The sequence below is a fragment of the Symsagittifera roscoffensis genome, chromosome 4, assembly GCF_963678635.1.
Source record: "Symsagittifera roscoffensis chromosome 4, txSymRosc1.1, whole genome shotgun sequence".
Classification (NCBI taxonomy): Eukaryota; Metazoa; Xenacoelomorpha; order Acoela; family Convolutidae; genus Symsagittifera; species Symsagittifera roscoffensis.
In genome coordinates, this window is record NC_087065.1 from 37,200,201 (window position 1) to 37,227,491 (window position 27,291).

At 34.3% G+C, this 27,291-nt stretch overlaps 4 protein-coding genes across 7 annotated transcripts in view; all 4 read left to right on the forward strand.

The window, feature by feature from the left end:
* Positions 1-2,288, forward strand: part of LOC134843623 (patatin-like phospholipase domain-containing protein 4) — a 206,128-nt gene extending 203,840 nt beyond the window's left edge. For all 3 annotated transcript variants that reach the window (XM_063859796.1, XM_063859797.1, XM_063859795.1), the window contains exons 3-6: positions 440-634; positions 978-1,110; positions 1,560-1,716; positions 2,018-2,288. In XM_063859796.1, the coding sequence (XP_063715866.1) occupies positions 440-634; positions 978-1,110; positions 1,560-1,716; positions 2,018-2,247 (715 nt within the window). In that variant the 3' untranslated portion in view covers positions 2,248-2,288. The remainder of the gene's footprint in view (positions 1-439; positions 635-977; positions 1,111-1,559; positions 1,717-2,017) is intronic.
* The window catches only part of LOC134843621 (kinesin heavy chain-like), a 405,881-nt gene that overhangs the window by 3,156 nt on the left and 375,434 nt on the right, over positions 1-27,291 (forward strand). The gene's annotated exons all lie outside the window — the stretch shown is intronic.
* LOC134844462 (peroxisomal membrane protein PEX16-like) lies at positions 3,686-13,830 on the forward strand. Its single transcript, XM_063861159.1, has 9 exons — positions 3,686-3,989; positions 7,268-7,306; positions 7,382-7,458; positions 7,680-7,853; positions 8,227-8,383; positions 12,406-12,640; positions 12,904-13,050; positions 13,214-13,278; positions 13,652-13,830. The coding sequence occupies exons 1-9, from the start codon at positions 3,878-3,880 to the stop codon at positions 13,711-13,713; spliced, it is 1,068 nt and encodes a 355-aa protein (XP_063717229.1). The 5' UTR covers positions 3,686-3,877; the 3' UTR covers positions 13,714-13,830.
* LOC134844328 (uncharacterized) lies at positions 24,134-25,838 on the forward strand. The gene is made up of 2 exons (XM_063860962.1): positions 24,134-25,153; positions 25,405-25,838. The coding sequence occupies exons 1-2, from the start codon at positions 24,439-24,441 to the stop codon at positions 25,650-25,652; spliced, it is 963 nt and encodes a 320-aa protein (XP_063717032.1). The 5' UTR covers positions 24,134-24,438; the 3' UTR covers positions 25,653-25,838.

A 27,291-nucleotide genomic window follows, 5' to 3' on the forward strand; every position in this document is an offset into this window, starting at 1 on the left:
TAAGGTCAGTCAGCCAAAAAATGGTTATCTCAAAATAGCACAAAGGGGGGACCGATCGGATGGGGGTCGAATCCCTGAGGGTGGGGGGGGGGGCGTCCGCCCCCCCCCCTAAATCCGCTACTGCATCATGGTAGGTTTTCTGATATGTAGATAGTGGTTTGAAATTAAACTGAAGTAGAAAATATTGTTAGCTTAAACTTCACGAGCGGTAATTTAACCTGTATATTAAAATTTCAAACCTGGTTTTCTTGAAAATTTTCTGATCACAGCTTTAAGAGCTCCCACAAGTTTTTTGAAGAGCCCCAAAAGTTTTCCTCAATTTTTTCAAGCCTTAGTTCCTTAAAAATTGCATAAGTTTGAGAAATTCTGTCAATAAATTGCCTGTGGCAAAGAAAGGGAATTGGTTTGGAGTTACTGATCCATTCGAGTAATTTTTTAGCCTGGTCAATAAAATCAGCCGATATGCCGGGGCCTCGGCAGGTTCGCTGGCTGCGTGTATTATGGCAGTCGCACCAGAAAAGCTAGACGACGCAAAGACATTTCTAATAGCCACAGGGGAACACATCAACCAGCTCAAAAGGGGACCTCTGAACAGAGATTACGACATCATGATGGACCTGGAGACTTATCTGAGGTGCCGATTATTTCCTGAGATTAAAAACTTGGGTCAACTTCTTTGTTAACATGATTATTTGACTCAAAAGACAAAACCTTACTTTAAGTTATGAACTATTCAAATTGGCTCTGAAAGTTCATGGTTGGAATCTTAAATTTCATCAAAAATTGTTTTTTAGAAAAACATCAAAGTTTGACGCGTTTCGATTTTTTTATCATCATCAGAACTGAAAATCAAAAAATTGTTTAGTTTTTTTTTTTTTACAAAAAAAGTGTTTATCTCTACTGCACATAGTTTTTGTTTTTGTTTCTCAATTTTTTATGATCGTTTGACATTTCTTTGTGGATCTGTTCGTTTTTAGAAAGTCTTTGCCTGAAGATGCCTATGTGAAGGCAGATGGCAGGCTCTTCGTATCTCTCACGTCTGCAGTGTCCATCTCCAAAATATCGAACATCGTGTCATCAAGCTATACATCCAATGACCATCTCATCCAAGTCAGTATCACTTATAGTTTTAATTAACAGTTTCGAATCTTACAATTTTAGATAGGTAGATCTGCTAGACCTAAAACAGCAGCTCTACCACTGCGCAACAACGCTGTATTTTTTTTGCTTAGTATTTAGATTCATGAGCAGGCTAAATTGTCAGAAAGAGTGAAAAATGCCTAGACAAAACATCCCCAGACATTTGTGTCCCAAAAATTTTCAGCTTTAATTTGCGATTTTTTTGTCAGCGCATGAGTTTCAGCATTTAATGGCTATGTCGCAGCAACTACAACAAACTTAAATTTTAATAAAATTGAGTAACTTGAACTGCGATAATTTTGTCTCGAACACAAATGTCCCGGAAATATTAATTTTTGGATTGTTTTTTTCTCGGACTCTATCTCTGCATTTTGCGTGTGCCTAGTCTTTTTCAATTTCATTGTCTTTTAAAATTATAGTGTCTTCTTGCCTCTTGTTATATCCCGATGTATGCCAAATCAGATGCACCCTCCCTAGAGCATCCGGACTCAGATGGGATCCACCGGACGACCCGTATGATCGACGGAGGCTTCACGGACAACCTCCCGCTCTTCCACGACATACCGACTATATCAGGTGAATTATTAAAACTCGGTTCACGAATCGAAGCATGTTAAATGTCTAGGTAAGTCAAATTTGAGTAACTATTTTGAATAATAAGACTATTTTTTTGGTTAAATGTTTTATTATTTAACAGAGTTTATCTGAATTCAAATTTGACCTCGCGTTTTCTGAATTTTAAAATTAGTCCATCTTGAGTACAAAAATATTTTAATTGCTGATTCGTAACTATTTTTTCACCTAGTTCAGACCACACACGCGAAGAAACGATGATTGAATTTTTGACGCAAGTTGTGTAACATTCACCCGGTTTTAGTATCTCCATTCAGCGGCAACACCGATATCAGCCCTAACGAGACGAAGGGTTCGCCTCGGCTGCTCTTCACCGTGAACAAACTACCTGTTCACTTGAGTGCGTACAATATCAGACGGGGTGTTCACGCTCTGTTTCCGCCCCGCAAAGAGGTGCTAATTGAATACTACGATTTGGGGTTTAGTGATTGTGTCGATTATCTAAAAAGAACTAAGGAGTACGATAAAATTTAAATTAACAGAATGAAAAATATTCTATTTGAAGTGCAATTCTGACTCACTAAGTTAGTTAGTAATAAAAGTTAACTATCTTTTGTTTTTATTTAGATTTAAAGTATATTTTTAGGATTATTTAAAGTATATTATTACAAGTATTAAGTACAGCCAAGGATATTAAAACAGACTATTATAGTACAAATAGCACTTTAGCTTTAAAGTATCATGGATCTGTAGCGTAGAGGTAGAAAAGGAGAGCCGCAACAAAAAAAAAGGTTCGAACCTGGGCAGGGTCGGATGTTTTAAAGAACTTTTTCGTATACTAGTTAAAATGTGTCCGCTCTATAAATTGAGTCATTTTAGTTTGTAAATAAAATTGACGAGTTGGTATAATTTTTCCAAAAGAGTTTTCACAAAGGCGAATATATTGGAGGAAACAGTAGTAACCATTATTTCCATAGATTCTGAACATTCACAAGAAGCAGCGGAAGGTTTGATACGAACAGCAAACGCCGTTGGTATTAGCTACTTCTCAGTGACAACACTGTTTGAAGGGAGTCACCCCACCCTCTACACCTTTACTACTTAACTGAGTAATATTTTTCAATAGAGACTGTACGAATAAGAAGGTCGTTATTCTGAAGGCAATGGGTGAGCGCAGAACCAGGGTCGGAAAAATGTTCCGTGTTTTCATGAAAAAAATTTGAAACAGTGTCAGTAATTTTGACAAAAACTATTTTGTTGATTGTTTGTTTGGACTAGCTATTTTAATTTTTCTGAAATTTATATTGTTGGCTTACTTTCATCCAAAGTTTCGGCATTTCGTCGCACAGTTATCACTTTTTTAATGTATAGCCATCGCCGAGGTTCCGTTGTTTGCGCGGTGATAGCGGCCAATACTGCAATAATTTTGCTCTATTTCTCAATCCCGCCCCCATACTAAAGTACCCAGTACGGACTGTTTTGTAATGCAATGCCTGCAATTTTTCCACTTTCTCGAACTCTTTTTGAGTCTTGTGCGCTGTCATCCAAGCTTTTGGAGCCTAAAATCAATGTTTTGATATAGGTAACTCAACATTAGAGCTGCCATGCAAATTTTTGTCGTTTCATTTTTTCATGCATTTGTTGAACCTATGTTCTAAGAGTATGTCAAAGAATTTGGGACAAGTTTTGTTTTTATATGGGGCTAAGTGGCATAGGATAAGTTGTCATAAATGACCTGTCGGAGTAGGACAAATTGGGCTGGACAAGTCGACTGGGCAAAATGACACGCAACTTAAATTTTCACTTTGTTTTAAAATCAGTTGCTTCGTTGCGGGAATTACCATTGAAGTTCGCCTAAATAATTATTGGAAAAATTGCACGCCCTTTGAGTGAACGATTTTAGATAACAAACCCTGAAAAAGCGAGCAAATCAAGTGATTATGTGTTTCAGATAATTAAGTTATGAAAAATGTAAAATTGCAGTGGGAAATTTATTGATCAGTGAGTGATAGGATAATATTCTATTCTACTTGACAATTGTGGCTCAGCAAATTAAAGTTTGCTATCGGAACCTCCTTTTGGAAACTGAAAACAGCAGGCATTCTTGAAGGCTTCAATAATTGCGATTATTTGTCATTCATCGCCTCTTGAATTTTGTTTGGCAATGACGTCAGCAATGCCGTCGGCTAGTGACGTGATCAACTGGATCGGGGCTAATCAAAAAATGTGTTCACGAGTGGAGTCTACACTCCGCCTTCTATCGTACTTTTTAGCCCGTGAGTGCATTTAGCCGACACAACTGCTGATATGTGAAGGCACACATGAGTAACCGGAATCTGTGCATTTAGTAATACAAAAAGTTCCGAATAGAGAGTTACCATTTTGGTTTTCTAAATTTTCCGAAACTTTCTATTGCCATTCAAATCACGACTCAGAGGGCTTAAATATATCCTTCGAGTTCGTACGGTTTTTCTTTGTAGTTCTGTGGTTTTGTCACTAAAATTGGGCATTTGAAAAACTGTGCCTGTTCTATTTGTCTACGTAACCCGTAAGTAGTTTAAAAATGCTTCCAATGCTGATCGGAACAAGCTAAATGTTTCAAAGAACTCACGAATGAGACGCAATTTTTTTCAAATAATAGCTTTGGATTGACGCAAACCGTAAGTTTTGCAGGGGACGAAATTCTGGAAAAAAAAACATATTGATACTAGTTCAACTTCTCAAATAGACGAAGACCTACGGAATCCAACGTATGAACACGGATAGACTGTTGCTGTGCAAGTAGCACAGTATGTTGAGATCTCATTGATTTGAGAGGAGAATTTCTAAATAGAAAAAAAATTATAAATACCGAAAAAAAATTACTTCAAATTTTTTTCTCTTAAGTTCAGATTATTTGTTTGAAACGAGACTGAAGTAATTGAAAACTGCAACATTCAGAGATAACAGTCTCTTAAGTATTTTTATCAATGCTGAAAGACGAATTACGCTGGTGGGAAAGTATCCTCTCAATTTTTTGTTAATTAGTCTGAAAGCCGAAAATGTCATGATCAACTTTTTTCAACACTTTTTGAGGCAGCATTTGAAACAAATCAAGTTTTAATGAAATATTAGTATTATCAATAGCGTCGTTAAATGATATCACACTTAATCATCTGTGAGTTACCTAAAACCTAAAAAATGTTACGAGGTACCTAAAATCGGGCGGAAAAAAGCAACACTAAGAATTGTTCAGAACAATAAAAGCAGTCATGTTCAAGACAATTAGCGCAGGTTTTCAACTCTGTCGTGTGCTCTTAGTTTTAATTTGGCCTGAATATTGTAGTTGCTCCGATCACTTATTGGTAACCAACTTTTTGGGGTGTTTTGGTTTTTTCCATTCAAAAGCAGGTACTACAAATAAATATCAGATGGATTAGAGTGATGTTTATTGAAGCGTTTTCAATGGTGATTCTAAATTCATTTAAAGGGGGCCTAGGAAATTAGACAACAAGAAATTAGACGACCGTAAATAAGCGGACTTTACGGACAACCAGTATTTACTCAGCCAAAAGTTAATTTAAGTCTGTTAACAAATTTCATGCAATTTGACGCAAGTTATTGTCTAAATTCCGTTATTTTCTGATCGTTCAGTTTACTTGTCGTCTAATTTCCTAAAACCCATTTAAAGAGTAAATTTTTTTTCTCGATGTCGAGAAAAGAGAACTGAATTTTTTAGTTGAGTTGAGTGAAGATGGACTTTTCTTATTGGGTCTTTTTAAGCAACAAATTTTATAAATATTAATTACTCCTTAATAAATTGTTGCTTTATTAAGGAGTAACGTAATTTACAAGCCAATTTTGCTTTGTTTGGTTTAGTGCGTTTCAAGTTTCTTCCTCACATGAAACATGACAAAATCTGAGAGAAAAAAAAGGAAACAAACTGTTGCCTTCTAGATAATTTTTTAGCAAGAATCACTGGTCGGAAGTTTCTTCTAGTTTTTGTCCGGCAACTGGTTATTCATTTTTGAAGTTATGTTTATTTTGTTCCCTTTTTAAATATGTTTTTCTTGTTAAATTCAATGTGATCGGAAGCTTTTGTGGTGTTTGCCCGGCAACCCACTATTCTGTTTCAAGTCGTAGTTTGTTTTGAAGCATGTATTTTTTTTAGAACTTACTCCTTGCAACTGGAGTCAAGATCGAAATGGTTTAATTATGATATATCAGTCAACTTCTTACGAATTTTTTGTTGTACCTGATTTTGCTTGTAAAAATACAAAAATCCAATTTTTTGCTCAATTAAATATAAAACGCTATTTTTGAAAAAGTATGTTCGGAGCTCTCTTGAGTCGGTCAAAAGATTTTATTTAGCCACGCTTATTATTTACTTTGTGACTGAAGTAAATAGCCAATTTCAAGAGTAGGAGGTAATGGCTGCCAAAATAACGTTAATATCGCTGAGAGTAGAATAACGCAAAAAATTTGATAAGGACGCCCTCTTCACTTTGTGCTGTTTAGACTGAAAGCCGAGAGATGATCTATTACAAAAGGTGACAGATTCAAGCTGAATAGCTGGATCCCTAATTTAGCTGGATTCACCATTGAATTTTTAACCTTAAATGGGCGGGGAAAACTAGCTATTTCTTCGTCAGAACGATAAAAGCAGTCAAGCTCAATGCAAATAGCATAGTCATGCAATCTGCGTTTTCATTCGGCCGAAAAATAATTGCTCCGACTACAATTGGGAAAATACTTCTCTATTGTTTTGCATGCAAAAGCAGGTGCTACAAATAAAAAGCATATCAATCGAGTTGTATATCATATTAAAGCGTATGGAGTTTTTCCTTTTAAGACGAGTTAAGTGAGGAGTCCTTTTTCGTATTGGCGCTTTTTGAGCAAAACTTGTTTAATACATAAATTGCTCCTTAATAAAGCCCTTATTGGTTTGTTTCAGCCAATTGTTAGTTCAACCTTCTTTGTCGCTTCCTACCCCAGTACGAATGACAAAATTTCAAAAAGAAAAATCCAAAAATATTGCTTTTTTGTATAAATGTTTACTTGTTCACGCATTGAAGAAAATATCAAAATATGTTTAAAAATGTGCAAAATGAAAAAACAAAAACATTATTCACGTATGCACCTAGAAGTGATAAGGCCTTTTGTATCGATAGTTACACCCCCTCTCTGATGATTAAGCACTTGAAAGCTCCTTTTGGGTTTTGAAAGAGTCGAATCTCTGGATATTCCCTTGTGATAAAATATGAGAAGTTTTGTTAGCTGTAATCGTCATGTCTTGCTTGTCTGAACTGACGTTTTTATGTGGCAATTAGATTTGAGATGTGAAAAAGCACCCGATTGCACAGCTCGTTTCAAGCTCATGGTCGAAACAAATACGCCCGTTTGCTGATCCAAAATATTTTACCCGAGGCTCTTTGGACCATGAATCAACCATTTTTCAATTTGAAGATGTAAATTCATAAAATTGAAATCATATTCGCTCTGAATTTGTTGTTTTGGCGCAAGATTAAGTAATTATTTTCTCTTTTTTTTCATGACAACTTACGTATATTTTCAGGCAAGCAGTTCGCCGGCGCTCGTCCTATATCAGAGCTAAGTTAGTGATCATAAATCTATGTAAAATGTTTTTAAAACTGAAAAGTATCTTTACTCGTTCTTCATTTCGTTTTAGTGTATTCGGCTTCTAGTTTGATCAACAATCTTCTCTCCCAAATTTCAAACCCACATGCCTTGTATAAATCTTTATACGTAAGTAATATTTCACTTAGAAATAATTCCAATTTATTTTTTTGAACCCCCATTTCATTTTAACCCCCAGGTGTTTTCATTTTAACCCCCATTTTCATGGTTCAAACTCTTAAATAAATTGATTCTCTCGGTCTCAAATTGCTTAAAGAGAGAGTAAATCTGGACTTTCAAGATCACTGAGAAGCAATATTACTTTTAATTTTTCAGTTATTTTTTTTCAGAACAACAGACTGTTCAAGTCGCTTAAGATGGCGCTGTCTGCTCTGGAGTGTTTTGAGGTGTTCTTCGAAGTGAGCGTCTCGGAGGCTGTTTCGGGTGACAATCTCAGATGGACTTTCATTGCAGTCATAGAGGCTGTCAAGTTTGCAATCGGATTGTTCCTACTATTGGAGCCAGTGAGGACCAGTTAAAAAATCTTTATTTGTTACGCTGTGATAAAAAAATCGTCTGAAAATCAAAAGTTATCAGACCGTTTTTCTCGACATCGAGCGTTTTATATGAAATAGTCCTGAATTTAAGCAACTTCAAATTGTACTACACTCGATGTGAAACAATCTTTTTTGAATTAGGGAAAACCCACCCTAGTTCATAGTTCCTTTCGAATCTTTCATAATGGTCAGAACAAGGTAAGTAGCCAAAATCAACAAACTTTTAATATGCGATCTTATTTTGTATAAAGGTGCAAATCATGTTTTCTTTGTCTTCTAGTATGCCAAACAGATATTAAAGTTTCTTTTGCTTTTACATGGCTATCACTGTTTTAATCAGAAACTGTACCCAAGAATCAAATGTGGATCGAATCAGGATTTCAATTCTGACGGAGACGAGAGACCAGAAACTGTTGCTGACGATCATTCCCAGAGAAGCGAACATGAGATTCTGACTATGCCCAGATCCAAAATCAGAATACGCACCATAGCTGGAGGTGAGAGTATTTCTTAACGATTATCTTACTTTTTTTTGCGACGGGAGCCCTGAGTTTTCGTATCAGCCCTAACTATTCCGACTTTTTAACTGGTTTTCAGCTAGTTACACAAGCAAAGCTTGTGTTATAGTATGAAGTCTCTTTTATCCAACCATAGTCGCTGATATTGTTGTGACACAAATATTGTTGCAACTAAATGTGTTCTTTTTGAAAGTGCTCACTTTGATCAATAATCAGCTATTCAGTGCAGCCAATGCTAAGGATATTAACACAGACTGTTATATTACAAATAGCACTTTAGTTTCCAGGTATCATGGATCTGTAGCGTAGAGGTAGAGAAGGAGACCCGCAACAAAAAAAGGGTTCGAACGTGGGCAGGGTCGGATGTTTTTAATGAACTTTTTCGTATACTAGTTAAAATGCGTCCGCTCATTATATTGAGGTATGTTAGCTGGTAAATTACTTTTTTTTGAAATTGACTGGTACAGCTAATGCGTCATAATTGGCTTGTTTCATTTAGCAATTATGTAGACTCATAATTGGCGTGCGTCACTTAAGAAACTTTTTAGACTCAAAGTTTTTTTCATTCAGTTTTTCCCCGTAGAGTTATTGGTCATATTTTTGATTGTATATGTGAAGTGCAAGTTCGCCCTTGTGTTTTATGATAGCTAATAGTTTTAAGTTTATATTGTCTTAATGTTTCCTGGTCATTACACTTGCGAGCTTTAGCGAGCGTAGTGTAATTGTACGACTATTCTTTTTTTCCAACCTAAGCCGCAAATATTGGTGCTTCTTTTAGGCATTTTTGCGGTATTTGGTAGCATGTGCTTTGACATTCGATAAGTAATAAATTAGCACAGTTGATGCATTTATGATTCATCAAATGGACCGAAAAAATTATTTGTTTCAAACAACAGTGCAATAATAATAATTAGATTTCAAAAACTTTCCCACTCAGTATGTCTGGCATTTTTTGAAATGCATAATTTATTCATAATTTAGCTTCATAATTTCCAATTTTTTACATTCAAAATTAATTATTACATGAACAATATGTGCCTATTTATACCTAGTGCCATTTTTGCTGCATAGCTTTGGCAATTTCTTAGCCTTGGCTTTTTTGTGGTTCGTATTAGTAAATTGTTGAGGGCCCGTGGAACAGATGTGAGGACAGAGAACTCAAAGTCTATTGGTGGTAAGATCGATTTCGCCATATCAAAATGTTTAATTGGCCGATGATTTTTTGATATGAGTGTCGAGAAAATTTTTTGAAAAAAAAAAGAATCTTTTTTCAAGTTTTTTGCTTGGGCGATCGTTGCCTCGAAGGTTTGCCGTTTTCAGAATTCCCAGCAGAAAAAAATAGGACTCATTGAACCATTTTTCTCTAATTGGGTTTATTTTACCCAGAAAAAATTGTCAATCATGAATTTTTTCTTGAAATTCAGATACCTTGAAAGTAATAAATTGTATCTCCGATTTTTGAAAGATGTCCATTTAGGTTATTATTTATCTAAATCAAGCTTGAGTGTAAATGAGAGTTTTTAGGTGTGACTGGTCTAATGATACTTTGTTCACCTGAAAAATGATATTTTATGAAATCGATCCCCTCTAATCCGAAATTTTTGCCAAGGCTACTATTTCTGTCAAGGTAATTTTCCTTTTTTAAATTTTGTAAAGCTCAATTTTGTTAAGGTTTGCGTAGTTGTTTGCCTGTGGGCACAGTTTTGTTTATATGATATCTTCAAGAATTTCGGGAAAAAAACATATTTCAGAAAAATTAAGAGGCAAGAAAGATGGTTAGCGCCAATTTCGGTCTGCTCATTTACACAAACAAACGATTTTACTTTTTCCTACCAGTTTTTTTTTCCAGCCATTCTCGTTCAGATTTGTTCTCAACTTTTATGCTCAATTTATATGGCGAGTGAATTAGTAGCCAGCATTTTGTTCGCTTTATTAGGGGCTCAGTATTTACCATTAGATGATATGTAAAGTCTGTTAGGCAGCTAGGACAGTTGGTTCAGCCAGGAAATTGTGTACTTGCTAATCTGAAAATCCGCAGTTTGACTCCTGTGGTTGGCTTTTTTTCTTGACACTTACATAGGTCGTGTTGATTTTTTGTTTTTTATTTGGGAAAACTTCAGTTTCCCGAATTTCTTTGTTTTATTTGAGTTCATTGGCACTTTTCCAATTGTTTGTTTGCTATTTTTACGTCCCTTTTTGCATTTAATATGCTCATGTTTTCGAAGCGTGCAGCTTCGCTTTTGTTTGTAAATATTGTTCAGGCAAAATATTGCTGTATCAGATTTCTATAAAAATTACTTGCCTCGTTGCTTAAATTCTTTTTGCTACTGGGCTGTTTCACGCAATAGATACGTCAAAATTTAGCCTAATTTTGTGATTTACAAGGTAGAACTGCGAACAACGAGTACCCATACAGGCATTGTTGAAGTCATATTTGAAAAATAGATCAAGAGTAGTCAAAATAGGCTGGAAATTGTCGAAATTGAAAACTATTCACTCTGGAGTTTCACAGCAATCAGTGCTCGGGCCACTACTGTTCATTTAATTGATAAATGATTTACCACTGATTACAAACTCAGTGAACATATATTTATACGCTGATGATACGGCAGTGAAGCAAAAAAAATCAAAACTTACACCAATACAATGAGGATCTATCAAAATAAGAAATTGGTTGAAAATCAATAAGCTTACTCTGAACCTAAACATAAATTTTACTAGAAAAATAACCACAGGAACAGACAAAATAAAAAAGGAACCGATGATGTTAAAAAGGGGCTCTATACTAAATATTTGGGCATTCACATGGGCTCAGAATTATATTTCAAATTTCATATTAACTTTCTTGTCAAAAAATGAATATTTTCTGTGGGTTGCTCTACCGATAACGTGACCTACTAACGACAGCACAGCTAATTAAACCCTGTCTGCTGAGAAATCTATGATATGAAAACAATTTCTTATTATTATTATTATTATTAATATTATTAATTGTTTTTATTGCCCCTTGAGTTATTTATGGCAATGTATCGACGATTCGATTCATAAATGAACATATAAAGTGAATGAAGGGTCAGAAGTATTCAAGGGCTGCCGAATTTTGAGATATTTTTATGATTATACTGCGAGCGTCCGTGTAGTAGTACGAATTTTTTGTTCTAACCTAATGCGCAAAAAAAGTGTTCATAAAAAATTGTCACTTATTTTTTTGGCGCTTTTGCTTTAATCACGCTTTTGCTTTATTTGTGGCTTAATAATTTTTTAAACGTGGTTAATGTGAGAGACTCATCTCTAGTTGCAGATCGAATCCGAGACGTAGCCGATTCTTTTCACTAATTTGAAGCTTATTTATACCTTTTTCTTATTGCAGTTTAAAGAGCTGTTTTTTGTCATGTTCTCGCTAGTGTTTGCGAAGCGCAACTTCGCCTCTGTGTTAACTAATACATTGTTCCAATTTTTTTCCATTTTTGGATGATTCATTTTTGTACTCACATTCAGCTGGTTCCAGAAGGTTTGCTACTACTTCCGAATCTTTCCTGTGCCTCTGTGAAAAACAAAGCAGGAAAAATTGTAGTGCTTTTGGATCTCTCTAAATGAAAAATAGAAACTTCCGATTGGCTAGATTCGATATTATGCGTATCGAATCAGATCCGCATAAACTAAAGAAGGAAGGTTAAGTATTTTTTATACTGGAATTGATTATTTATTAATTGTATGCATAAACTTTTTTGCGCAGAACGTCAACTCAGGTCAACTCCCATGATAAGGCAAGTGAAGCTATCCTTGTACATGGAGGATTGACAGGGACCCCCCTGATTGGAGCAAAATTATACTACTTGTGTATTTGTAGATACTGTAAATGTCTTGACTATGAAGAGTTATTAAAGAGATAATTTTTGACAACTAATTGAGCCGCGAAAAAGCTACCGATATGTAGACATTCCTTCGAATTTTTTGTGTTGTTTTCTTTTTAAGGAACATGCTTATTATTTCTCTTCTAGCGGCAAAAGAGAAAACCAGAACCTGGAAATTAAATGTTGACCAGAAACATCCTATGGAACGGAAAACCAAAAAGTTATCAACAAGTCCGGGCGATGAGCCAGCTTTGAACACGTATCAGTACGCGGCCGAAGCCCTTTACCTGTCTCGTCCAATCATGTTTCTAGCGTCTCGCTACATATCTGGAGGTGACTCATACAAACCGTGGTTTGTCTCATTTGTCACCGAAATGTCAAGGTTAGAAATAGAAGCAGTCATATCACTTTTTTCCTAATTCACCCGGTTCTCTCAATGAAACCAGATTTCTTTATACTTAATACTGCTACAGATCTTTTTTCATGTTGGAGGTTTTTTAGGGACTTGTATAAAGCAGGTAGCCAGCTTATGTTTTGCCTTCACCTGAATTTAAATTTATTTGACCTGAAGACTAATTGTTGGGTACGAAATTGGCATTACAGGTGTTTAACTTTTTTCATACGTAATGTGTACTCAATGTTCAGCCTGATTCTGCATGACTTTGGGCTGCATGTGCGGAAGGAGACTTGTGGTCAGCTGGCGTCCGAGGGAGAGAGGAAGGAACTGAAGAGAAGAACAACCCTCATGCTACTCTACATGCTGAGGTCTCCCTTCTACGAAAACATATGCGAGTAAGCTGACTTAATGGCTCTTTTCGTGTCATCTATGCATCCTATGGCTGAAATGCGCTAGTACTGAGTGTATTTTGAATTGAAAAGTCACGTCCAAAATAGATTTGCTTTCCTGTGTTCTGCTCACTTAGTTTTACTTTGAGTTTTCTCGTTTTTTGTTCAGACAGAACTTGACTGCCGCCTTTCTGGTCATCACTTCTTGTATTCCTGGTAGCTACATCATTCTGAGTGAGTATAAATTTTAAGACTGTGCTTTGAATGACAAGCTGCTCGGTTAGATGGAACTGATGTGCCCTCGTCATTCCTAGCCATGACTGAGAGTCAAAAAAATCTACTAAAATAGGGTGCTTGTTCTACAACTGGCTTGAAAATGGCTTGTTAAAATACAAAGAAGTCTTGAAAATATAATCAACTTTTTGCTTATGAATTGGTACATTGGATCGTGCGCAGAATGCTTGTAAAATTATTTTAAATAATGCATGTTTCTACAGAAAATATTCAAAAAAATGTAATTATCCAGTTTTTGACCGAAAAAAAAACTTTGAAGAAAGAAACGATGTTTTTCCCGATATGTGACGAAAATTAGTTTCTCTTGTTTTAGAACCTCTGATGGATTATCTGCCGCAGTGGCAGAAGGCGTATTTCAATGTATGGGGCAGATAGCAAGTCTGCAGATATCCAGCAGCTGTCAATTTCAGTGGCCTAAATTTTTCATTTGTGACTTGATGAAATTTTTAAAAGAATTGTCTAATATGATGTAGCTTTGAAAGAAAATTTTTTTCACTCTATCTCAATTTTACTCGGAATAACTCATGTGAACATAAAATGAATTCCAATTTATTGAAAAATTCAATAAGCAAAGAAAACTTAGTAATGTCAAAGTCCCCAAATTCATCTCGCTGAAAAAGTTGACAAAGTTACCTTAAAAATTACCATAAGTTAAATCAGCAGATAAAGCAAAAAGTGCTCACTCTAACCTTACTTCAAGCCACCTCATCCACTACCTTAATTCGTCTCAAGTTTACCTTGAAAATTGTGGGGAACTGTTTTAAATTTTACTTCAAGTCACCCCAAGTTTACCTGTAAAATTTTACCTTAACTATGAAGGTAAAACTATCTTAAGCCACCTAAGCTATATTCACTTGAATTCACAGCTGAGGAAGTAAAATATATACTAGATGGAATGTATAGATCAAAGAATGCAAAAATTCAGAACAAAATGCTAGCAAATTATGATCGGCAATTTAAACAAAAACATTTAACAAAGAAAGTACACGAATTGTTTAGGTTAAAAGAAGCTCGTTTTTGAACCAGATAGTTTTTAAGGTCTCTTGAGAAAAAGGGTAGGGTAGATTCAAAGCTTAAGACATTCAGTTTTATAAGTTCGTTTGCAGTACGGACAACTGATGAAGAAGTTGTTGTCAGATTTGAATCGTCTTGTATGTTTAAATGCAAACTGATTTGTACTAGCAGAACAAGTAGAGTTTGTGGACTTAATCAATTCCAATTCAACCTTGATGTCGACTGTTTTTGTGCCAAATTTTCCATAACAAATTGACATCAGTACGTATTAGCATGTTGAGCATCTGTAGCCATTTGTCACAGTCATTCGATTTTGACACCCATTTAAGAACGCGTTTTTGAAAACTTTCGAGTGTGCGAAGGCTGTGTTTTGAAGGTGACCATGCAATGGAGCTAAAAAGTAACACGGATAGAATTATATTGATCGATAGAGTAAAAGTTTACGTTGCTGTTTAACTTGAAAAGGCACATTTCTCCGTAGAAAATTAAAGGTTTTGTTGCTTTTGGCAAGTTTAAGGTCAATATACGAATTCCAATTGAGTTGGTTTTTGATAATCAGGCCCAAGTCTTTAATATCCTCGACAAATTCTAATTCCATTGTAAAAATGTATTGTGGATAGCCAAAACTCTTGGTTTATAAAGGATGAAACGAAAGTCCATTTAACTTTGCCCATTCAGAAAGTGTGTCAATATCACGTTGAATCTTTTTAGGCGATGATCTTGAATGTAGTTTTAAGTCATCGCAAAATAAAAAATAAACACTATAAACAATTTAACCAGGAAGATCATCAATAAATAACAAAAAGAAGGACCCAGAACGCTACCCTGAGGGACACCAGAAGTCATAAAGATAAGATGTAAACAGATTAATGAAATCAAAATCAAAGCCAAGGGCACAGAGTTTTTTAACAGTAAATGATGAGACACTGAATCAAATGCCTTTTGTATATCAAAATAGAAAGATAAACATGGAAGGTTGTTATCATGGTTGGCATAAATAAGATCCAAATAAGTTATTATCTGCGATACAGTACTTCGAGAAACAATTAGAAAATCTTGAATATTAAGGTACAACATCGCTTCGCACGCACTGAACTTGCAAGTCGTTTACAGGGCCGGGTTGGCCTGCACCATTAGGTCCAATTTAATATAGATACATCAGTTAAATGGAAGACAAAGTTATTGTTTACTCTAATCGGAAATCATTTGAATTGAATTATGCGATTTTTTTCAGACCACAAATATAAACAATGGATGTCAAGCAGAAGCCGGAAGAAAACTATAGGTGTTTTGCACTCGAAAGTTTAAAAAACAAATTAAGTGCTTTTTTGAACACTCAATTACAAGCCCATTGCAAGTTTTTTTCTGGGACAAAAACTTCTGTACATTTTTGTCAGTACTATCACGAAACAGCCCAGCATATAAACAATTTTTCTCGACGAGAAGGCATTTAACTTTAAAGCAAATCAGTACTTTGAAGAGACGAATACGGGGACTTCATTTTCTGTACTGCGATATTTATTCCAGCACTTCAAAAAAATTTCCGTCAACCTTATTGAAATAAAAACATTTCTATAAAAATTTTACGCAAAAATCCATTCAAAAACAAATAAGAAGAAGCGTTTTTCAGGTCAAAAAATTGCCAAACCATTTTCATTGGTTTATTTAAGTTTTAAAAAAAAGTTAAAAAAATCAACAATATGTCCTAACCAGCTTTCAAACTAGTTGTTTACATCACACTCAAGCTTTTTAATGTACATCGGAAAACTTCTATACTTGATGCATTAAAATCTTTGTTTGCTATGGCTAAATTGACAAAAATTTCCATTTAAATATTCGAAATTTTATGAGATCACCATCTCTAAACATTTATTCTGCCAAAGTGCTCATCTGTCCTATCTTTTCGCAGCATGAATTTTTCTACGAAATATCTCTTCAAGGTGACCAGAGTCGAATCAAGTACCTTTAAGTTATTCTTTAGTATTGAAGCTTTCAAGATTTTGTTTCTCGAAAACATAAAGGAATACTGGAACGTCAAGCAAAAGCCTGAAGTAAACTTTTAACGTTCGCAGTCGACAAAATGATAAACAAAGCAAGTGTTAAAATTGAACACTCAGTTGTAATGCCGCAAGACAAATGTTTTTTATAAGACAAATTCATGTCAGTACTATTTAAAAAACAGCCCAATATGTACAAGCAACGACACGAATAGAACGCTAACAATTTAACAGCAAATCGGTAATTCGAAGAAAAAGGCCAGGGAAGTCGTTTTTTGTACTGCTATACCTATGACAGCACTTCAAAAAAAACATCTCATCGACCTTATTGAACAATGGAATTTCAAGCAGAAGCCGGAAGAAAACTATAGGTCTTTTGCACTCGACTGTTTAATAAACATATTAAATGCTATTGTCAACATTCAGTTGTAAGACCCTTGAAATTTTTTTCAATAGGACAAAAACTTTTGTACAACTCATGTCAGTACTATGAAGAAACATCTCAGCATATAAAAATTTTCACTAGATGAGAAAGCATATAACTTTAAAGCAAGTCGACACTTTGAAGAGAAAAATGTGGGAACTTCATTTTCTGTACTGCGATTTTTATGCCAGCACTTCAAAATGATCTCACCAACCTTATTGAGATAGAGACACATTTCTTCAATTATTGATCAAAGCGAAATAGGAAAATGTGACACTCGTTTCTATCCTTATCTATGAACTTCGTATAAAAGAGCCGCACCGGAAAAGTCTGGACCGTTACTGATAAAAATGCAGGAAGACAACCAAATTAAATGTATTAGAAAAAAGAGCAGTTATCAAATACACCTATCAGTTAAATGTGAGACGAAGTAAGATTTTACCTTAAAGCTTATAACTATCCTAATCGGGATTTATTTGAAGCAAAGTTTATGGGAACTTTTTTTATCAAACATGAATTTTGGAAGGTCAAGCAGAAGCCGAAGCAAACTTTCGTTTCCAATGATTACTTGGTAGGTTCGAAGATTTAGATGAAAGAAACAGCTTGGACTTAAAGGCTACGTCAAAGCGGAAAAATTGTTGAAAAAAAAAACAGTAAGACCGACAAACACGCAGCGACGAATTTTTTTTTCAAATGAGCTAACAGATGGAATCATTATTAGCATTAGCAGAAATACCCCTGTAGTTTTGGAAAAATTTTGAATCAATAATTTTGAAACTTGCGTTTCGAAAAAAAAATCTGATTATTGCTTTTTTACTTTAAATCCAGTTTCCGTTTCAGTTTCGGAGACGAAAAATGCAATTTCATTGTGACTGTTATACATAACAAATTTGTCTGAGTTTAAAGTTGTAAAGTATTTGCAGACAGTTTCAGCTCCAAGTCAATGTTTTCTGACGTCACTCAATCCATGCGATTGATATATCACGCTTGGTCTGACATGTAAAACTATATGAACCTTTGTTATTTATTATCTTCATTGCCCATTGTCCGGAATGATAAACCATTGTTGTTGTGGATTCGAAAGAAATGTTAAATATGAGAAAACTGGAGTTGAGCAGAGACTTCATCCTTCTTTTACATCAAAGCTTACAATAAATCCGGTATTTTACCAAAATTAAGGAACTGTATGCGAAACAAGTGCAGCAGCGAAATCTAACTGCTTATGTATATGTGGACATAAATCAACCAATACGTTTTTTTTCATATCAAATCAAAGTTGTGCGGTTATTGGAGACAATGTGAAGAAAAGAAAGCGTAAATTTATTCTTTTCCAAATAGGGAGAACTTGTGCAATCTTCGCAAAGCTTTTAAGCTGCCATTCATTTTTTTGATGTTTTTTAACTAATTCAAGTATTGTATCAGGCCTGAGTAAACATGAACAATTTTATAAGTCTTAGGTCAAAACTTATACCATTATCCTGAATAAAAAAGTTTTTCTACGGTGAATCAAGATGAGCCTAACAAAACAGGAATTGGAGAGTGAAATGATTTTTAAGCTTTCAATTACTTCAAACTTAATCGAAATTTTAACAAAAAACAGTATCGCTTCTTACCAAATCAAGAGTTGCTCTTTTAATCTGTTCATAAGTTCCGAGCTAACAAAATCTACAGAAAAATTGCGATATGCAAATTGATTCACGCTACGCTCATTATATACTCAAAAAGTATTTGAATATACATCTGAGTTTAACGGATTACAATCAAAATATCGGGGAAACTGAAATTTCACCGAAAAAAGTAAAATTGATCTTTAATAAAATTGCTTCCACTAGACAAAACTTGTTTGTTTTCTTGAATTTTTATGTGCCGAAAAAGTTTGCATCTCTTGATACCTTGTCAGATAAAAATAACGCGATGCCTTTTCAGAGTTTGGTGACTCAACAATGATTTTTTTGGAAAAAAAAATCTTTTAGTTGTATTTTTTTTACATTGAAATTACTCGTACTACTCTGAACTGCTTCATTGAGATAGGGTATAGATTTCCAAATGTGATAAGATTGGTAAAAGAAATTGATTGTTTTAAGATATAAAATAGAGTTTTTAATGCATTAAGTTATAATGTTTTAGTGCCATGGCAAGTAAATACTAAAAAAATCGACTTTTCTTGCAAAAATCTGAAGTTTTTGAAAAAAATTTCAGAAGTTTTAATTTTGTTTTGGTAATTTTTTTAATTGTTTTTTATCCAATGTAAATTATCAACGGCATATCACGCTTAAATTGTAATTTAAAACCCAAATTGTATAACAATTGATATTATGTTAAAACACCCAAACGAGTTTTTTTTTTATTGTTTCTGCCTTAAAAATCGGAGTTTTTTATTTCCTCAAATTTGATTTACGGTGAAATTCAATTTAGTTTGAGTCATGATGCGTTTTACAAAGTGTTCTAACTATCCACAGCAAGGTGCATATAAGGTATGCCTATGTTGAGGCCTAGATGAAATGGATCTGAAACCTCCGAGTATCAAAAAACAACTGAGGTAACTGTACTTTCTTGAAAAATTTAAGTTTATTCCTTTTAGACTCAAAATCTGTCCAAAAGTCTCCACACTGCAACTTTTCTATGTATACTCAACTGGCTTTCTGTCCAAATAAAAAACGTGGTAAGCAGAATTAATTTAAGTGATCAACTATAGCAAAATTTCTTAACATCTTTTACCAAACTTTTTTTAAATTAAGTTTATGATTAGATTTCACCTCAGATTTGCTTCAGAGATTAACCTTAATAAACTTCATTCACCTTTAACGATACCAAATTTGATATGAATATTACGAAAGACTTTTCAGAAGTTGTAGTTTTTTTAGCAAGATTCATTCAGCACTAATAAATCGTTAAAAATTCTTGATTTTCGTTAAATACTTAGATGTAGTTTGCAAAAACTGTGTTTGAACTTCCCTCCAATTGTGTACCTTTTCAAATACTAGAAAGGCAATTGTGAATAAAAACTTGGATAAATTGTGACAGTAAATATACGTGTCAATTATAGAAGTAGATTAAGACACAGCGCGTTAGCTTTTTGAATAAATTTGAGCTAATCTTTGAGAAAAATTCGAGGTGAAATCTAATCATCGCTTTTTTTCAAGACGTTTTCAAAAAATAAGAATAATGAATATAAGTGATCATTTGAAATCATGCTGTTAAGTTTGTTTTTCTTTACTTTGACAGAATGCCAGTTGAGTATCAGTTTAAAAGGTGTAATGTGGAGAATTTTGGACAGAATTGAGTCTAATAGGAAAAAACAACTAAAATTTTTCAAGAAAGTAGGGAATATCGGAGTTTTCAGCTAGGTTTCAACATATTCATACTTAATATGAACATTGCTTTGTATAGTTAGAACACTTGTTAAACTACTTCATGACTCATTTTAGATCAAATTTTTTAATTAATTTTTGAATGAAAAATGAAAAAAAAAAATTTAAGGCAAAAACTACAAACATTTATTTCATTGTTCTAACATAATACCAATTGTTATACCGTTTGGGTTTCAATTTACACTCTACATGCAATATACGGTTGATAGATTACAATTGAATAATAAACGATTACGTGAAAAGTTTTCACAAAACAATTTTAAGGTTTCTGAAAAGTTTTTCAAACACTAATTTTTTTGCACTAAAAGCTAGGTTTTTTAAATCATTTTCTGACCGTGGTACTCAAACCTTATTTCATAATACATTGCAGATTCCATTCTATCTTAATACAATGGATTTCTTTTACCAATCTCAATTTATGGGGAAATCTATTCACTATCCTAATACATGCCGAGTTCTTTCCTAATACATAACCGATATCTTGAATTTTAATTGCAAGGAACTTCTCTAGAAACTATCCTAAAAATAACTGATATCTTGAATCATAATTGCATTTCACTGCTCTAGAAACCTTTCAAATGTCAAAAAATTCGGAAACTTCACGGAGTTTTTTAAATATTAGTGTCTTATGTGTTTCTGGCCGGAAAGTATTTTTTTGCTTCCTTCTTCTTAGTGCACCTCAGACTTGAAGCTTTCTTTTGATCATTTTCTACACTCTAAGGCTGTGTTTTTGAAATTTTTTCCCTTTTTGTTTTTCAAAGTTTCCAACACGTTTGCTTGTAACTTACATCTTGAGTTATAGCATCTTGTAACTCACATCTTGAACTTTAGCATCTTGTAGTTTACATCTTGAGCTTAAGCATTTTGTTACTCATATCTTGAGTTTTAGCATCTAGTAGCTTACACCTTGACTTTAGCATCTTGTAACTTACATTTTGAGCTTTAGGATTTTGTAACTTATTTCTTGAGCTTTAGCATCTTGTACCTTACATCTCGAGCTTTAGCATCTTCTAACCTACATCTTGAGCTTTAGCATCCTGTAAGTGACACTTTGAGCTTTAGCACCATGTAACTTACACCTTGAGCTTCAGCATCTTTTACTTACATTTTAAACTTAAGCGCCTTGTAACTTACATCTTGAGCTTTAGCATCATGTAAATTTTATATTGAGCTTTAGAATCTTGTAACTTACATCTTGCGCTCTAGGATCTTGTTACTTACATCCTGCGCTTCAGTGTTTTCTAACTTACAGCTTGAGCTTTAGCATCTTGTAAGTTAGATCTTGAGTTGTAGCATCTTTTAACTTACATCTCTGAGCTCTTAATTGACTATCTGATCAACAAATAAAAAAATTAATGTTAAGTTTTCTTTTTAAATTGAGTTAAGAGTGCAGTTTCTGAAAAAAAGTTAAATTCTGATAAACGGTTTTCATAAAACAGTTTTGATAATTAAATGTGAGTTTTTTACGCAAGCGAGCAGAATGTAACAAGATCAGTTCAAGTTTTCCAACAAATTTTGCCATTTTTAGTGCAGAGTTTAATTGCTGCCCGATCTCTAAGAATAAATTGTTCGTAAAATGATAAATTCCATGCGTCAGGACTAAGCGAATCAGGCGAATGATTTTTGGACGCGATGTTCAAATGTTCAAATTTGAATCATGCATTCTGCGAGGTTTTTGTTTTGTTTGTGAAGCGGGAGGAATTTAGTTTTCAGGTCTTTTACTTTTTCTGTGACTTTTTTCGCGCATAATATAATACTGCAAATAAAAACTACAAATAGGGTCGAGTGAGATAATATAATAATAAAGCTTTTGCACTTTTGATTCCCTCGATGCAAAAAGTTTTCAAAACGGTTTCTCAAAACAAGCTCGACAAAAATTTTTGTCGTTTAAACGAGTTTATTGTGAAGCAGGGGCGGATCTAGGATGTTTTCGAGGGGGGCAGATTTTCAAAATTTCTAGAAAAATTTTTGTCGACCAAATTAATTTCGCAACAAGCTCACCCAAAGCACTAAAAAGACTCTGTGGCGTTTTTAGGCTTTTTTTGGACAGTTTTAGAAAGTCGCGTTTTTTCGGCGGGCGCTCCGCGCTCAAAATTAGTATATATATTATCGCCGAAGGCGCCTTTAGAAAAACTTTAGGGTACGTCACCAAAAGTGGATATCTCAAAATAGTACAAAGGGGGAACCTTTGGGGCGTCAGGGGGTCGAATCCCTGAGGTGGGGTGAATGCCCCCCTCTAAGTCCGCCCCTGGAATGAAGCTTAGTTGTTCACATTGACTCATTTAAGCTAAAGTTCTCTAAATATATTTGTATTTAGTAGTTAATCCAATAAGCAGCTTCTTTTTTGTATTTTGAAGTTGCTTTTTTCAATTTACGTTTCTATATTTTGTTGCAATTTTTTGCTGTTTTGTAGAACTGTTGTTCTCAGTTTTTTTCTTGTGATTGCGAGGGGTGCTACAAATATGAAAGATTGAAACATTTTGTGTTTCTTGATATTTTGTTCTGTTTAAATCCTTTGTTTCGAGATGTTCGTTTTGTGTAAGTTTCATCGTGAAATCTTTAGTTATCGCAAAAACAGTCCTGATTTAAATTAACCGGACTAAACGAACAAAATTTGAATTTCCAAACGCGTTTTTCTCAAAATGAGTTATGAAAGCACAAAAAGTTAAAACATTTCTGAGAAACCCAAAACGGAAATTTTGACAATTAAACACGCATCAACCATTATTAAAATTACCATAACTATTATCGAAAATCTTGTATTTAAGTGGTTCGATATCTGCAGAAACTTATTGGGATGGCATTGCTAGTATTTGTAGTAACTTTGGGTGCTAATACATTTTGGTGTTCTAAATGTTCGGTCACTTTTATGCCCTGTCGCCTTATTTTTCTAGCATCAAATCCAATTAGCTGCCTTAATTCAATTTGGAAAGATTTGATACTGCGGGATAAAAAAGTTAAGGCATACTCACTGCAGGTTACCAGTTGTGAGCATATTCGGCTGGCCCCATGTAGATCAAGAAGGATCAGAATTTAGTGAAAGTGGTCCGAATAAAAAACCACCCCAAGCATATAACTCCTCACTTTCTTCGAAGTTCTTATTATAATGATCATGATTAAAATAATTATTGTTGTCATAAATACAGTGCTGATTTAAATTAACCGGACAAAACGCGTTAAACTTGAAATTTAAAACGCGTTTTTCTCAGATTGGATTGAGTTTAGGTGAAAGTTTATGAGGACACAACTTGCTTAAAATTTCAGCAGAATTAATATGATGTAATTTGTTTTGCGAAATTCGGGCCCGAAGTTTTACCCCAAAAATGGGTCATTTTGACTTTTCTTGATTAATCAAGAATTACGCTGAAACTACTTTGTTAATTGATGAGAAAACTGTATCACAAGAAGCCTCTTACACATCTCAACAAAATTTTAAAGGGCTAAATCTTCAAAAAACTGTGCAAATTGTTTAAAATTGCTTTTAAGCAAACATTTTGGGTTTTATTTAGTAAAAATCACGTTTCTTGAATATAAAGCAAAAATATTTTCTCTTATACAGGTTTGTGGAGATTTAGCCCTTCTAGATTTTTGTTGGTATGTGTAAGAGGCTTCTTGTGATATACTTTTATTATCAATTAACAAAGTAGTTTCAGCGTAATTTCTGATTAATTAAGAAAAGCCAAAATTTTGGTTGAGAATCTCTGAGAAATAATTGCACTATATTCATTCTATCTTACTTCAATTTGAGAAAAACGCGTTTGAAAATTTAAGTTATTAATTCTATCTTACTTCAATTTGAGAAAAACGCGTTTGAAAATGTAAGGTTAGTCTAACAGGCATTATTGAGGAAACATTTTTTTTTATTACTATAAAAAGGCCTTTGTGAATTTTTCGATCTCAGATTCTCGTTAAATTTTTTCACCATTGCTTAATATGAAGCCTGAAAGATTTTAAAGCGCAGCATAGTATTCTAATTGACCGAAGTCGCTACAACATTTTGAAGTCTACGCTATTTGGTAGAAGCATTTTTATGGCTCATATAACCAACACCATTTTCATATTGACAGGACTGTTGTTTTAGTTTTCAGATTTAATTTGAAATGAAGTTACATTTTACTGAGTGCAATAGTTTTTATCGTGATCTCTTTGGCGAGGGAAAAACTCTGGAACGCTAATCTAACACACACGGTCTGAGCTACTTACAGAATCCACAAATCAATTCCTTAAAATCGTTGAAGTTATTAGAAATACCTTTACTTTTCAAAATTCTGTTCGCTTATGTCCTTTTCTGATCATGATGTTGAGCAGGGGTGTTATATACCTCTCATTAGGTGCTCTCTGTTATTCGTTAGGATCTCTCTCCTTTGCTAAATCGGGAGCTCAATCGTCACAAATCAGCACTTGGGTCGGCATTATTGGATCTCCAACATGCATATTGCTTCTGGCTTTGGACAACAGCTTCAAGCCGACGGAGAATTTGAAAAATGTAGATTTGTATCTGAGTTTACTTAATGGGTTTGTGTTTGGAGGAGCTGCTATTTTCCTGCATTTCTGGTCACTGGAGTACATCTTACCAGCTGATAATAACATGGTTGTGGTCTTTTTCCATATTTGCAGCTCAGTTATATTTCAAATGCTAGAAGACAAGAGATTTCCATCTGTTTTAACTTTCTTCTCGGTTTTGTTTGGTTTTATTGGGACGTTTTTTGTCTGCAACCCAAAAGATTTACTTACTAAAAATATTCTGGAAGTAGACAATTTAAAGGGTGTTGCTCTAGTTGCATTAGCAGGGGTTTCATTTGCATGCATGTATGCCAATATTCGACGCTTTCAAAACATACCGCCTCCTTGGACTAGTTTGGGAGCAGCCCTGGGTAACTTTGCCAGCGGATTGACCTCGTATAACCCCTGGAGAGTCACGAGTCAACAACAGTGTGCAAACATGCCTCGATTGCTAGCCCTTCTAGCCGCCGTTTTTCAGACAATAACACTGTGTTCTAATTTGAAAGGCAGGTGCACGTATGATAAGCGGGTCTCTGGGAAATCACTGTAGGGAAAATATGTTCGTAAAACTATATAACTAAAAAGGTTTTATTGTCGATATTGCAGTTTCAATACACTATAGCATTTCTGTTGACCAATCAGATAGCAGCCGATAGCAATTGCAATGTTTTAGACAATTGAATGCTGGCGGATTCTTCGGAATCAGTTGCTTATTACCTTTTTTTTCACAGAGAAATTATCATTCTTGCACCGAAAGGAGCCTATGAAAAATCGGTCACAGTGACAGCAACAGCTGTGATTCAACTATTGTCCCCAGTTTTCAGTTTCGTCCTGCAGCTGTTTCTGTTTCCAGACATAGTTTGGTGGAGATCTGGCTTAGGCATTTTCTTCATCATTCTAGCTGTCGGGACTCAGCTCATAGTGTTGAAACAACGCGAAACAGAAATAAGGAAAGAACTTCAAGCTCATATACAAAATGACGGCTTTGAACTAAAAGAGACATGAAAAAACTATTGCACTTATCGTAAAATAAAGTTATACAATGTAGATTTTTGGTTTATGCATTTGTAAGTGGTATTTGTATGCAAACCCGAAGGCAAAAATGTAAATGTAACGATAAATAACATAAATCATTCATAAGTTTGGGATTAATTGAACAAAATACAGTGATAGACTTACGATTTAAACTACAATTTGTTCGGAGAGGAGGGCGCGAACTGAAGAGATTACTCTTGTACCATGATGCTTTCCGATTGGTCTTGAGAAGTAAGTTTTTTAAATTATCAATGAACTGTGTTTCTTATTAGAAAAAAGATTTAAAAGAAATTTATATTCAGTTTTTTTGCGGTCTGACTTTTATTTTCTTTTAACACGTGATTTCTTTTAACTTCATTACAAGGCCAAACTGTGTATTTTGTAAATTGTTAGCGGATTCCGCAAAAAGGACAATCCCTTTGATCTTCTTTTGTTCTTTCAATTTCTTTGATCGTTCCGACAAAATTTTACCATATTTACAGACTTGTCTCTGGAATCTGGGAGCATACAGACACAAAATTGTGCGACTATCCAGTGCACAGTTTGGCCTCGTAATGTTCAATGCCTTTTTATTAGAGAAAAGGAAAAGAATTTCCGCTCTTGAACATCAGAAGTCCAATTGGCGCAAAAAAAAAGATTTTTTGTGTTAACTAAGCGGCACAGCTCGTTTATCAGGGTGAAGCCTTAAATACTGAACTTCAAGGCCTATTAAAAATTGATAAAATTATCAAAATTCTTTTTTTTTCATTTTTCTTTTTATGCCCTCATACGCAATGTAAACTTTAAATGGATGTATTTAGCGTCTCTTATTTACACAATCAATGCTTGTGTTATAGTATGAACTATCTTTTTTTTCCAAGCTAAGTCGCAAATATTGTTGCGATAAAATGGGTTTAATTTGATCAAGAACCAGCTATTAAATATAGGCAATGCTACGGACTTTAACACAGACTGTTATTGTTCCGGCTTCTGTAACGAAAGTAACGGAATACTTGTGCTCGGGTGGTTTTTTCTTCAGAAAAATTTCGACTTTTTAACTAGCCATTTTTGACGGAATTTTTTATATCATTCAAAAAGTATTGTTGTCCTGAGCTTAAAGTTGGAAAATTTTTTTACCTTTAGTCATTTTTTGTAAAGTTATGGGTTTTTTTGAAAACTGCCGTTTCGGCCAATTTGGGACAATTAACGCGCGATATATTTCGCGCTATTAACGCGTAGGCGGAGATTTATTCCGTCATAGAAATCGTTCCAAATTGGTTAAAGGAAGCTTATTTTCCATAATTTGTTTGTTACTAGTGGCAAAACATATCATTTTGTACTTTATATGGCGTGTGGGGAGATGATTTCACAAAAAAATTCTCGAAAAAAGAAATTATTTTAATTCTATTACATTTAGTTTTTTCATGTTATTACTGCTCCATAAACTGCTCTATATATTGAGGCATGTTAGTTGATATACTTTTTTCAAAATGGCTGGTACTGCTAATGCGTCATAATTGGCGTGCGTCACTTAAGAAATTTTGTAGATTCTAATTTTTACTCATTCAGTTTTTCCCAGTAGCGTTATCGGTCATATTTTTTCTTGTGTATGCGAAATGCAACTTCGCAT

Excerpts from the sequence above, each read along its gene's own strand:
- LOC134844462 (XM_063861159.1), top strand. The coding sequence starts at position 3,878 with ATGACGTCAGCAATGCCGTCGGCTAGTGACGTGATCAACTGGATCGGG. Across the intron at positions 12,641-12,903 it reads TTTGTCACCGAAATGTCAAG|CCTGATTCTGCATGACTTTG; the intron begins GTTAGAAATAGA and ends CTCAATGTTCAG. Across the intron at positions 13,279-13,651 it reads TGGTAGCTACATCATTCTGA|AACCTCTGATGGATTATCTG; the intron begins GTGAGTATAAAT and ends CTCTTGTTTTAG.
- LOC134844328 (XM_063860962.1), top strand. The coding sequence starts at position 24,439 with ATGATGTTGAGCAGGGGTGTTATATACCTCTCATTAGGTGCTCTCTGT. Across the intron at positions 25,154-25,404 it reads ACTGTGTTCTAATTTGAAAG|GAGCCTATGAAAAATCGGTC; the intron begins GCAGGTGCACGT and ends TTGCACCGAAAG.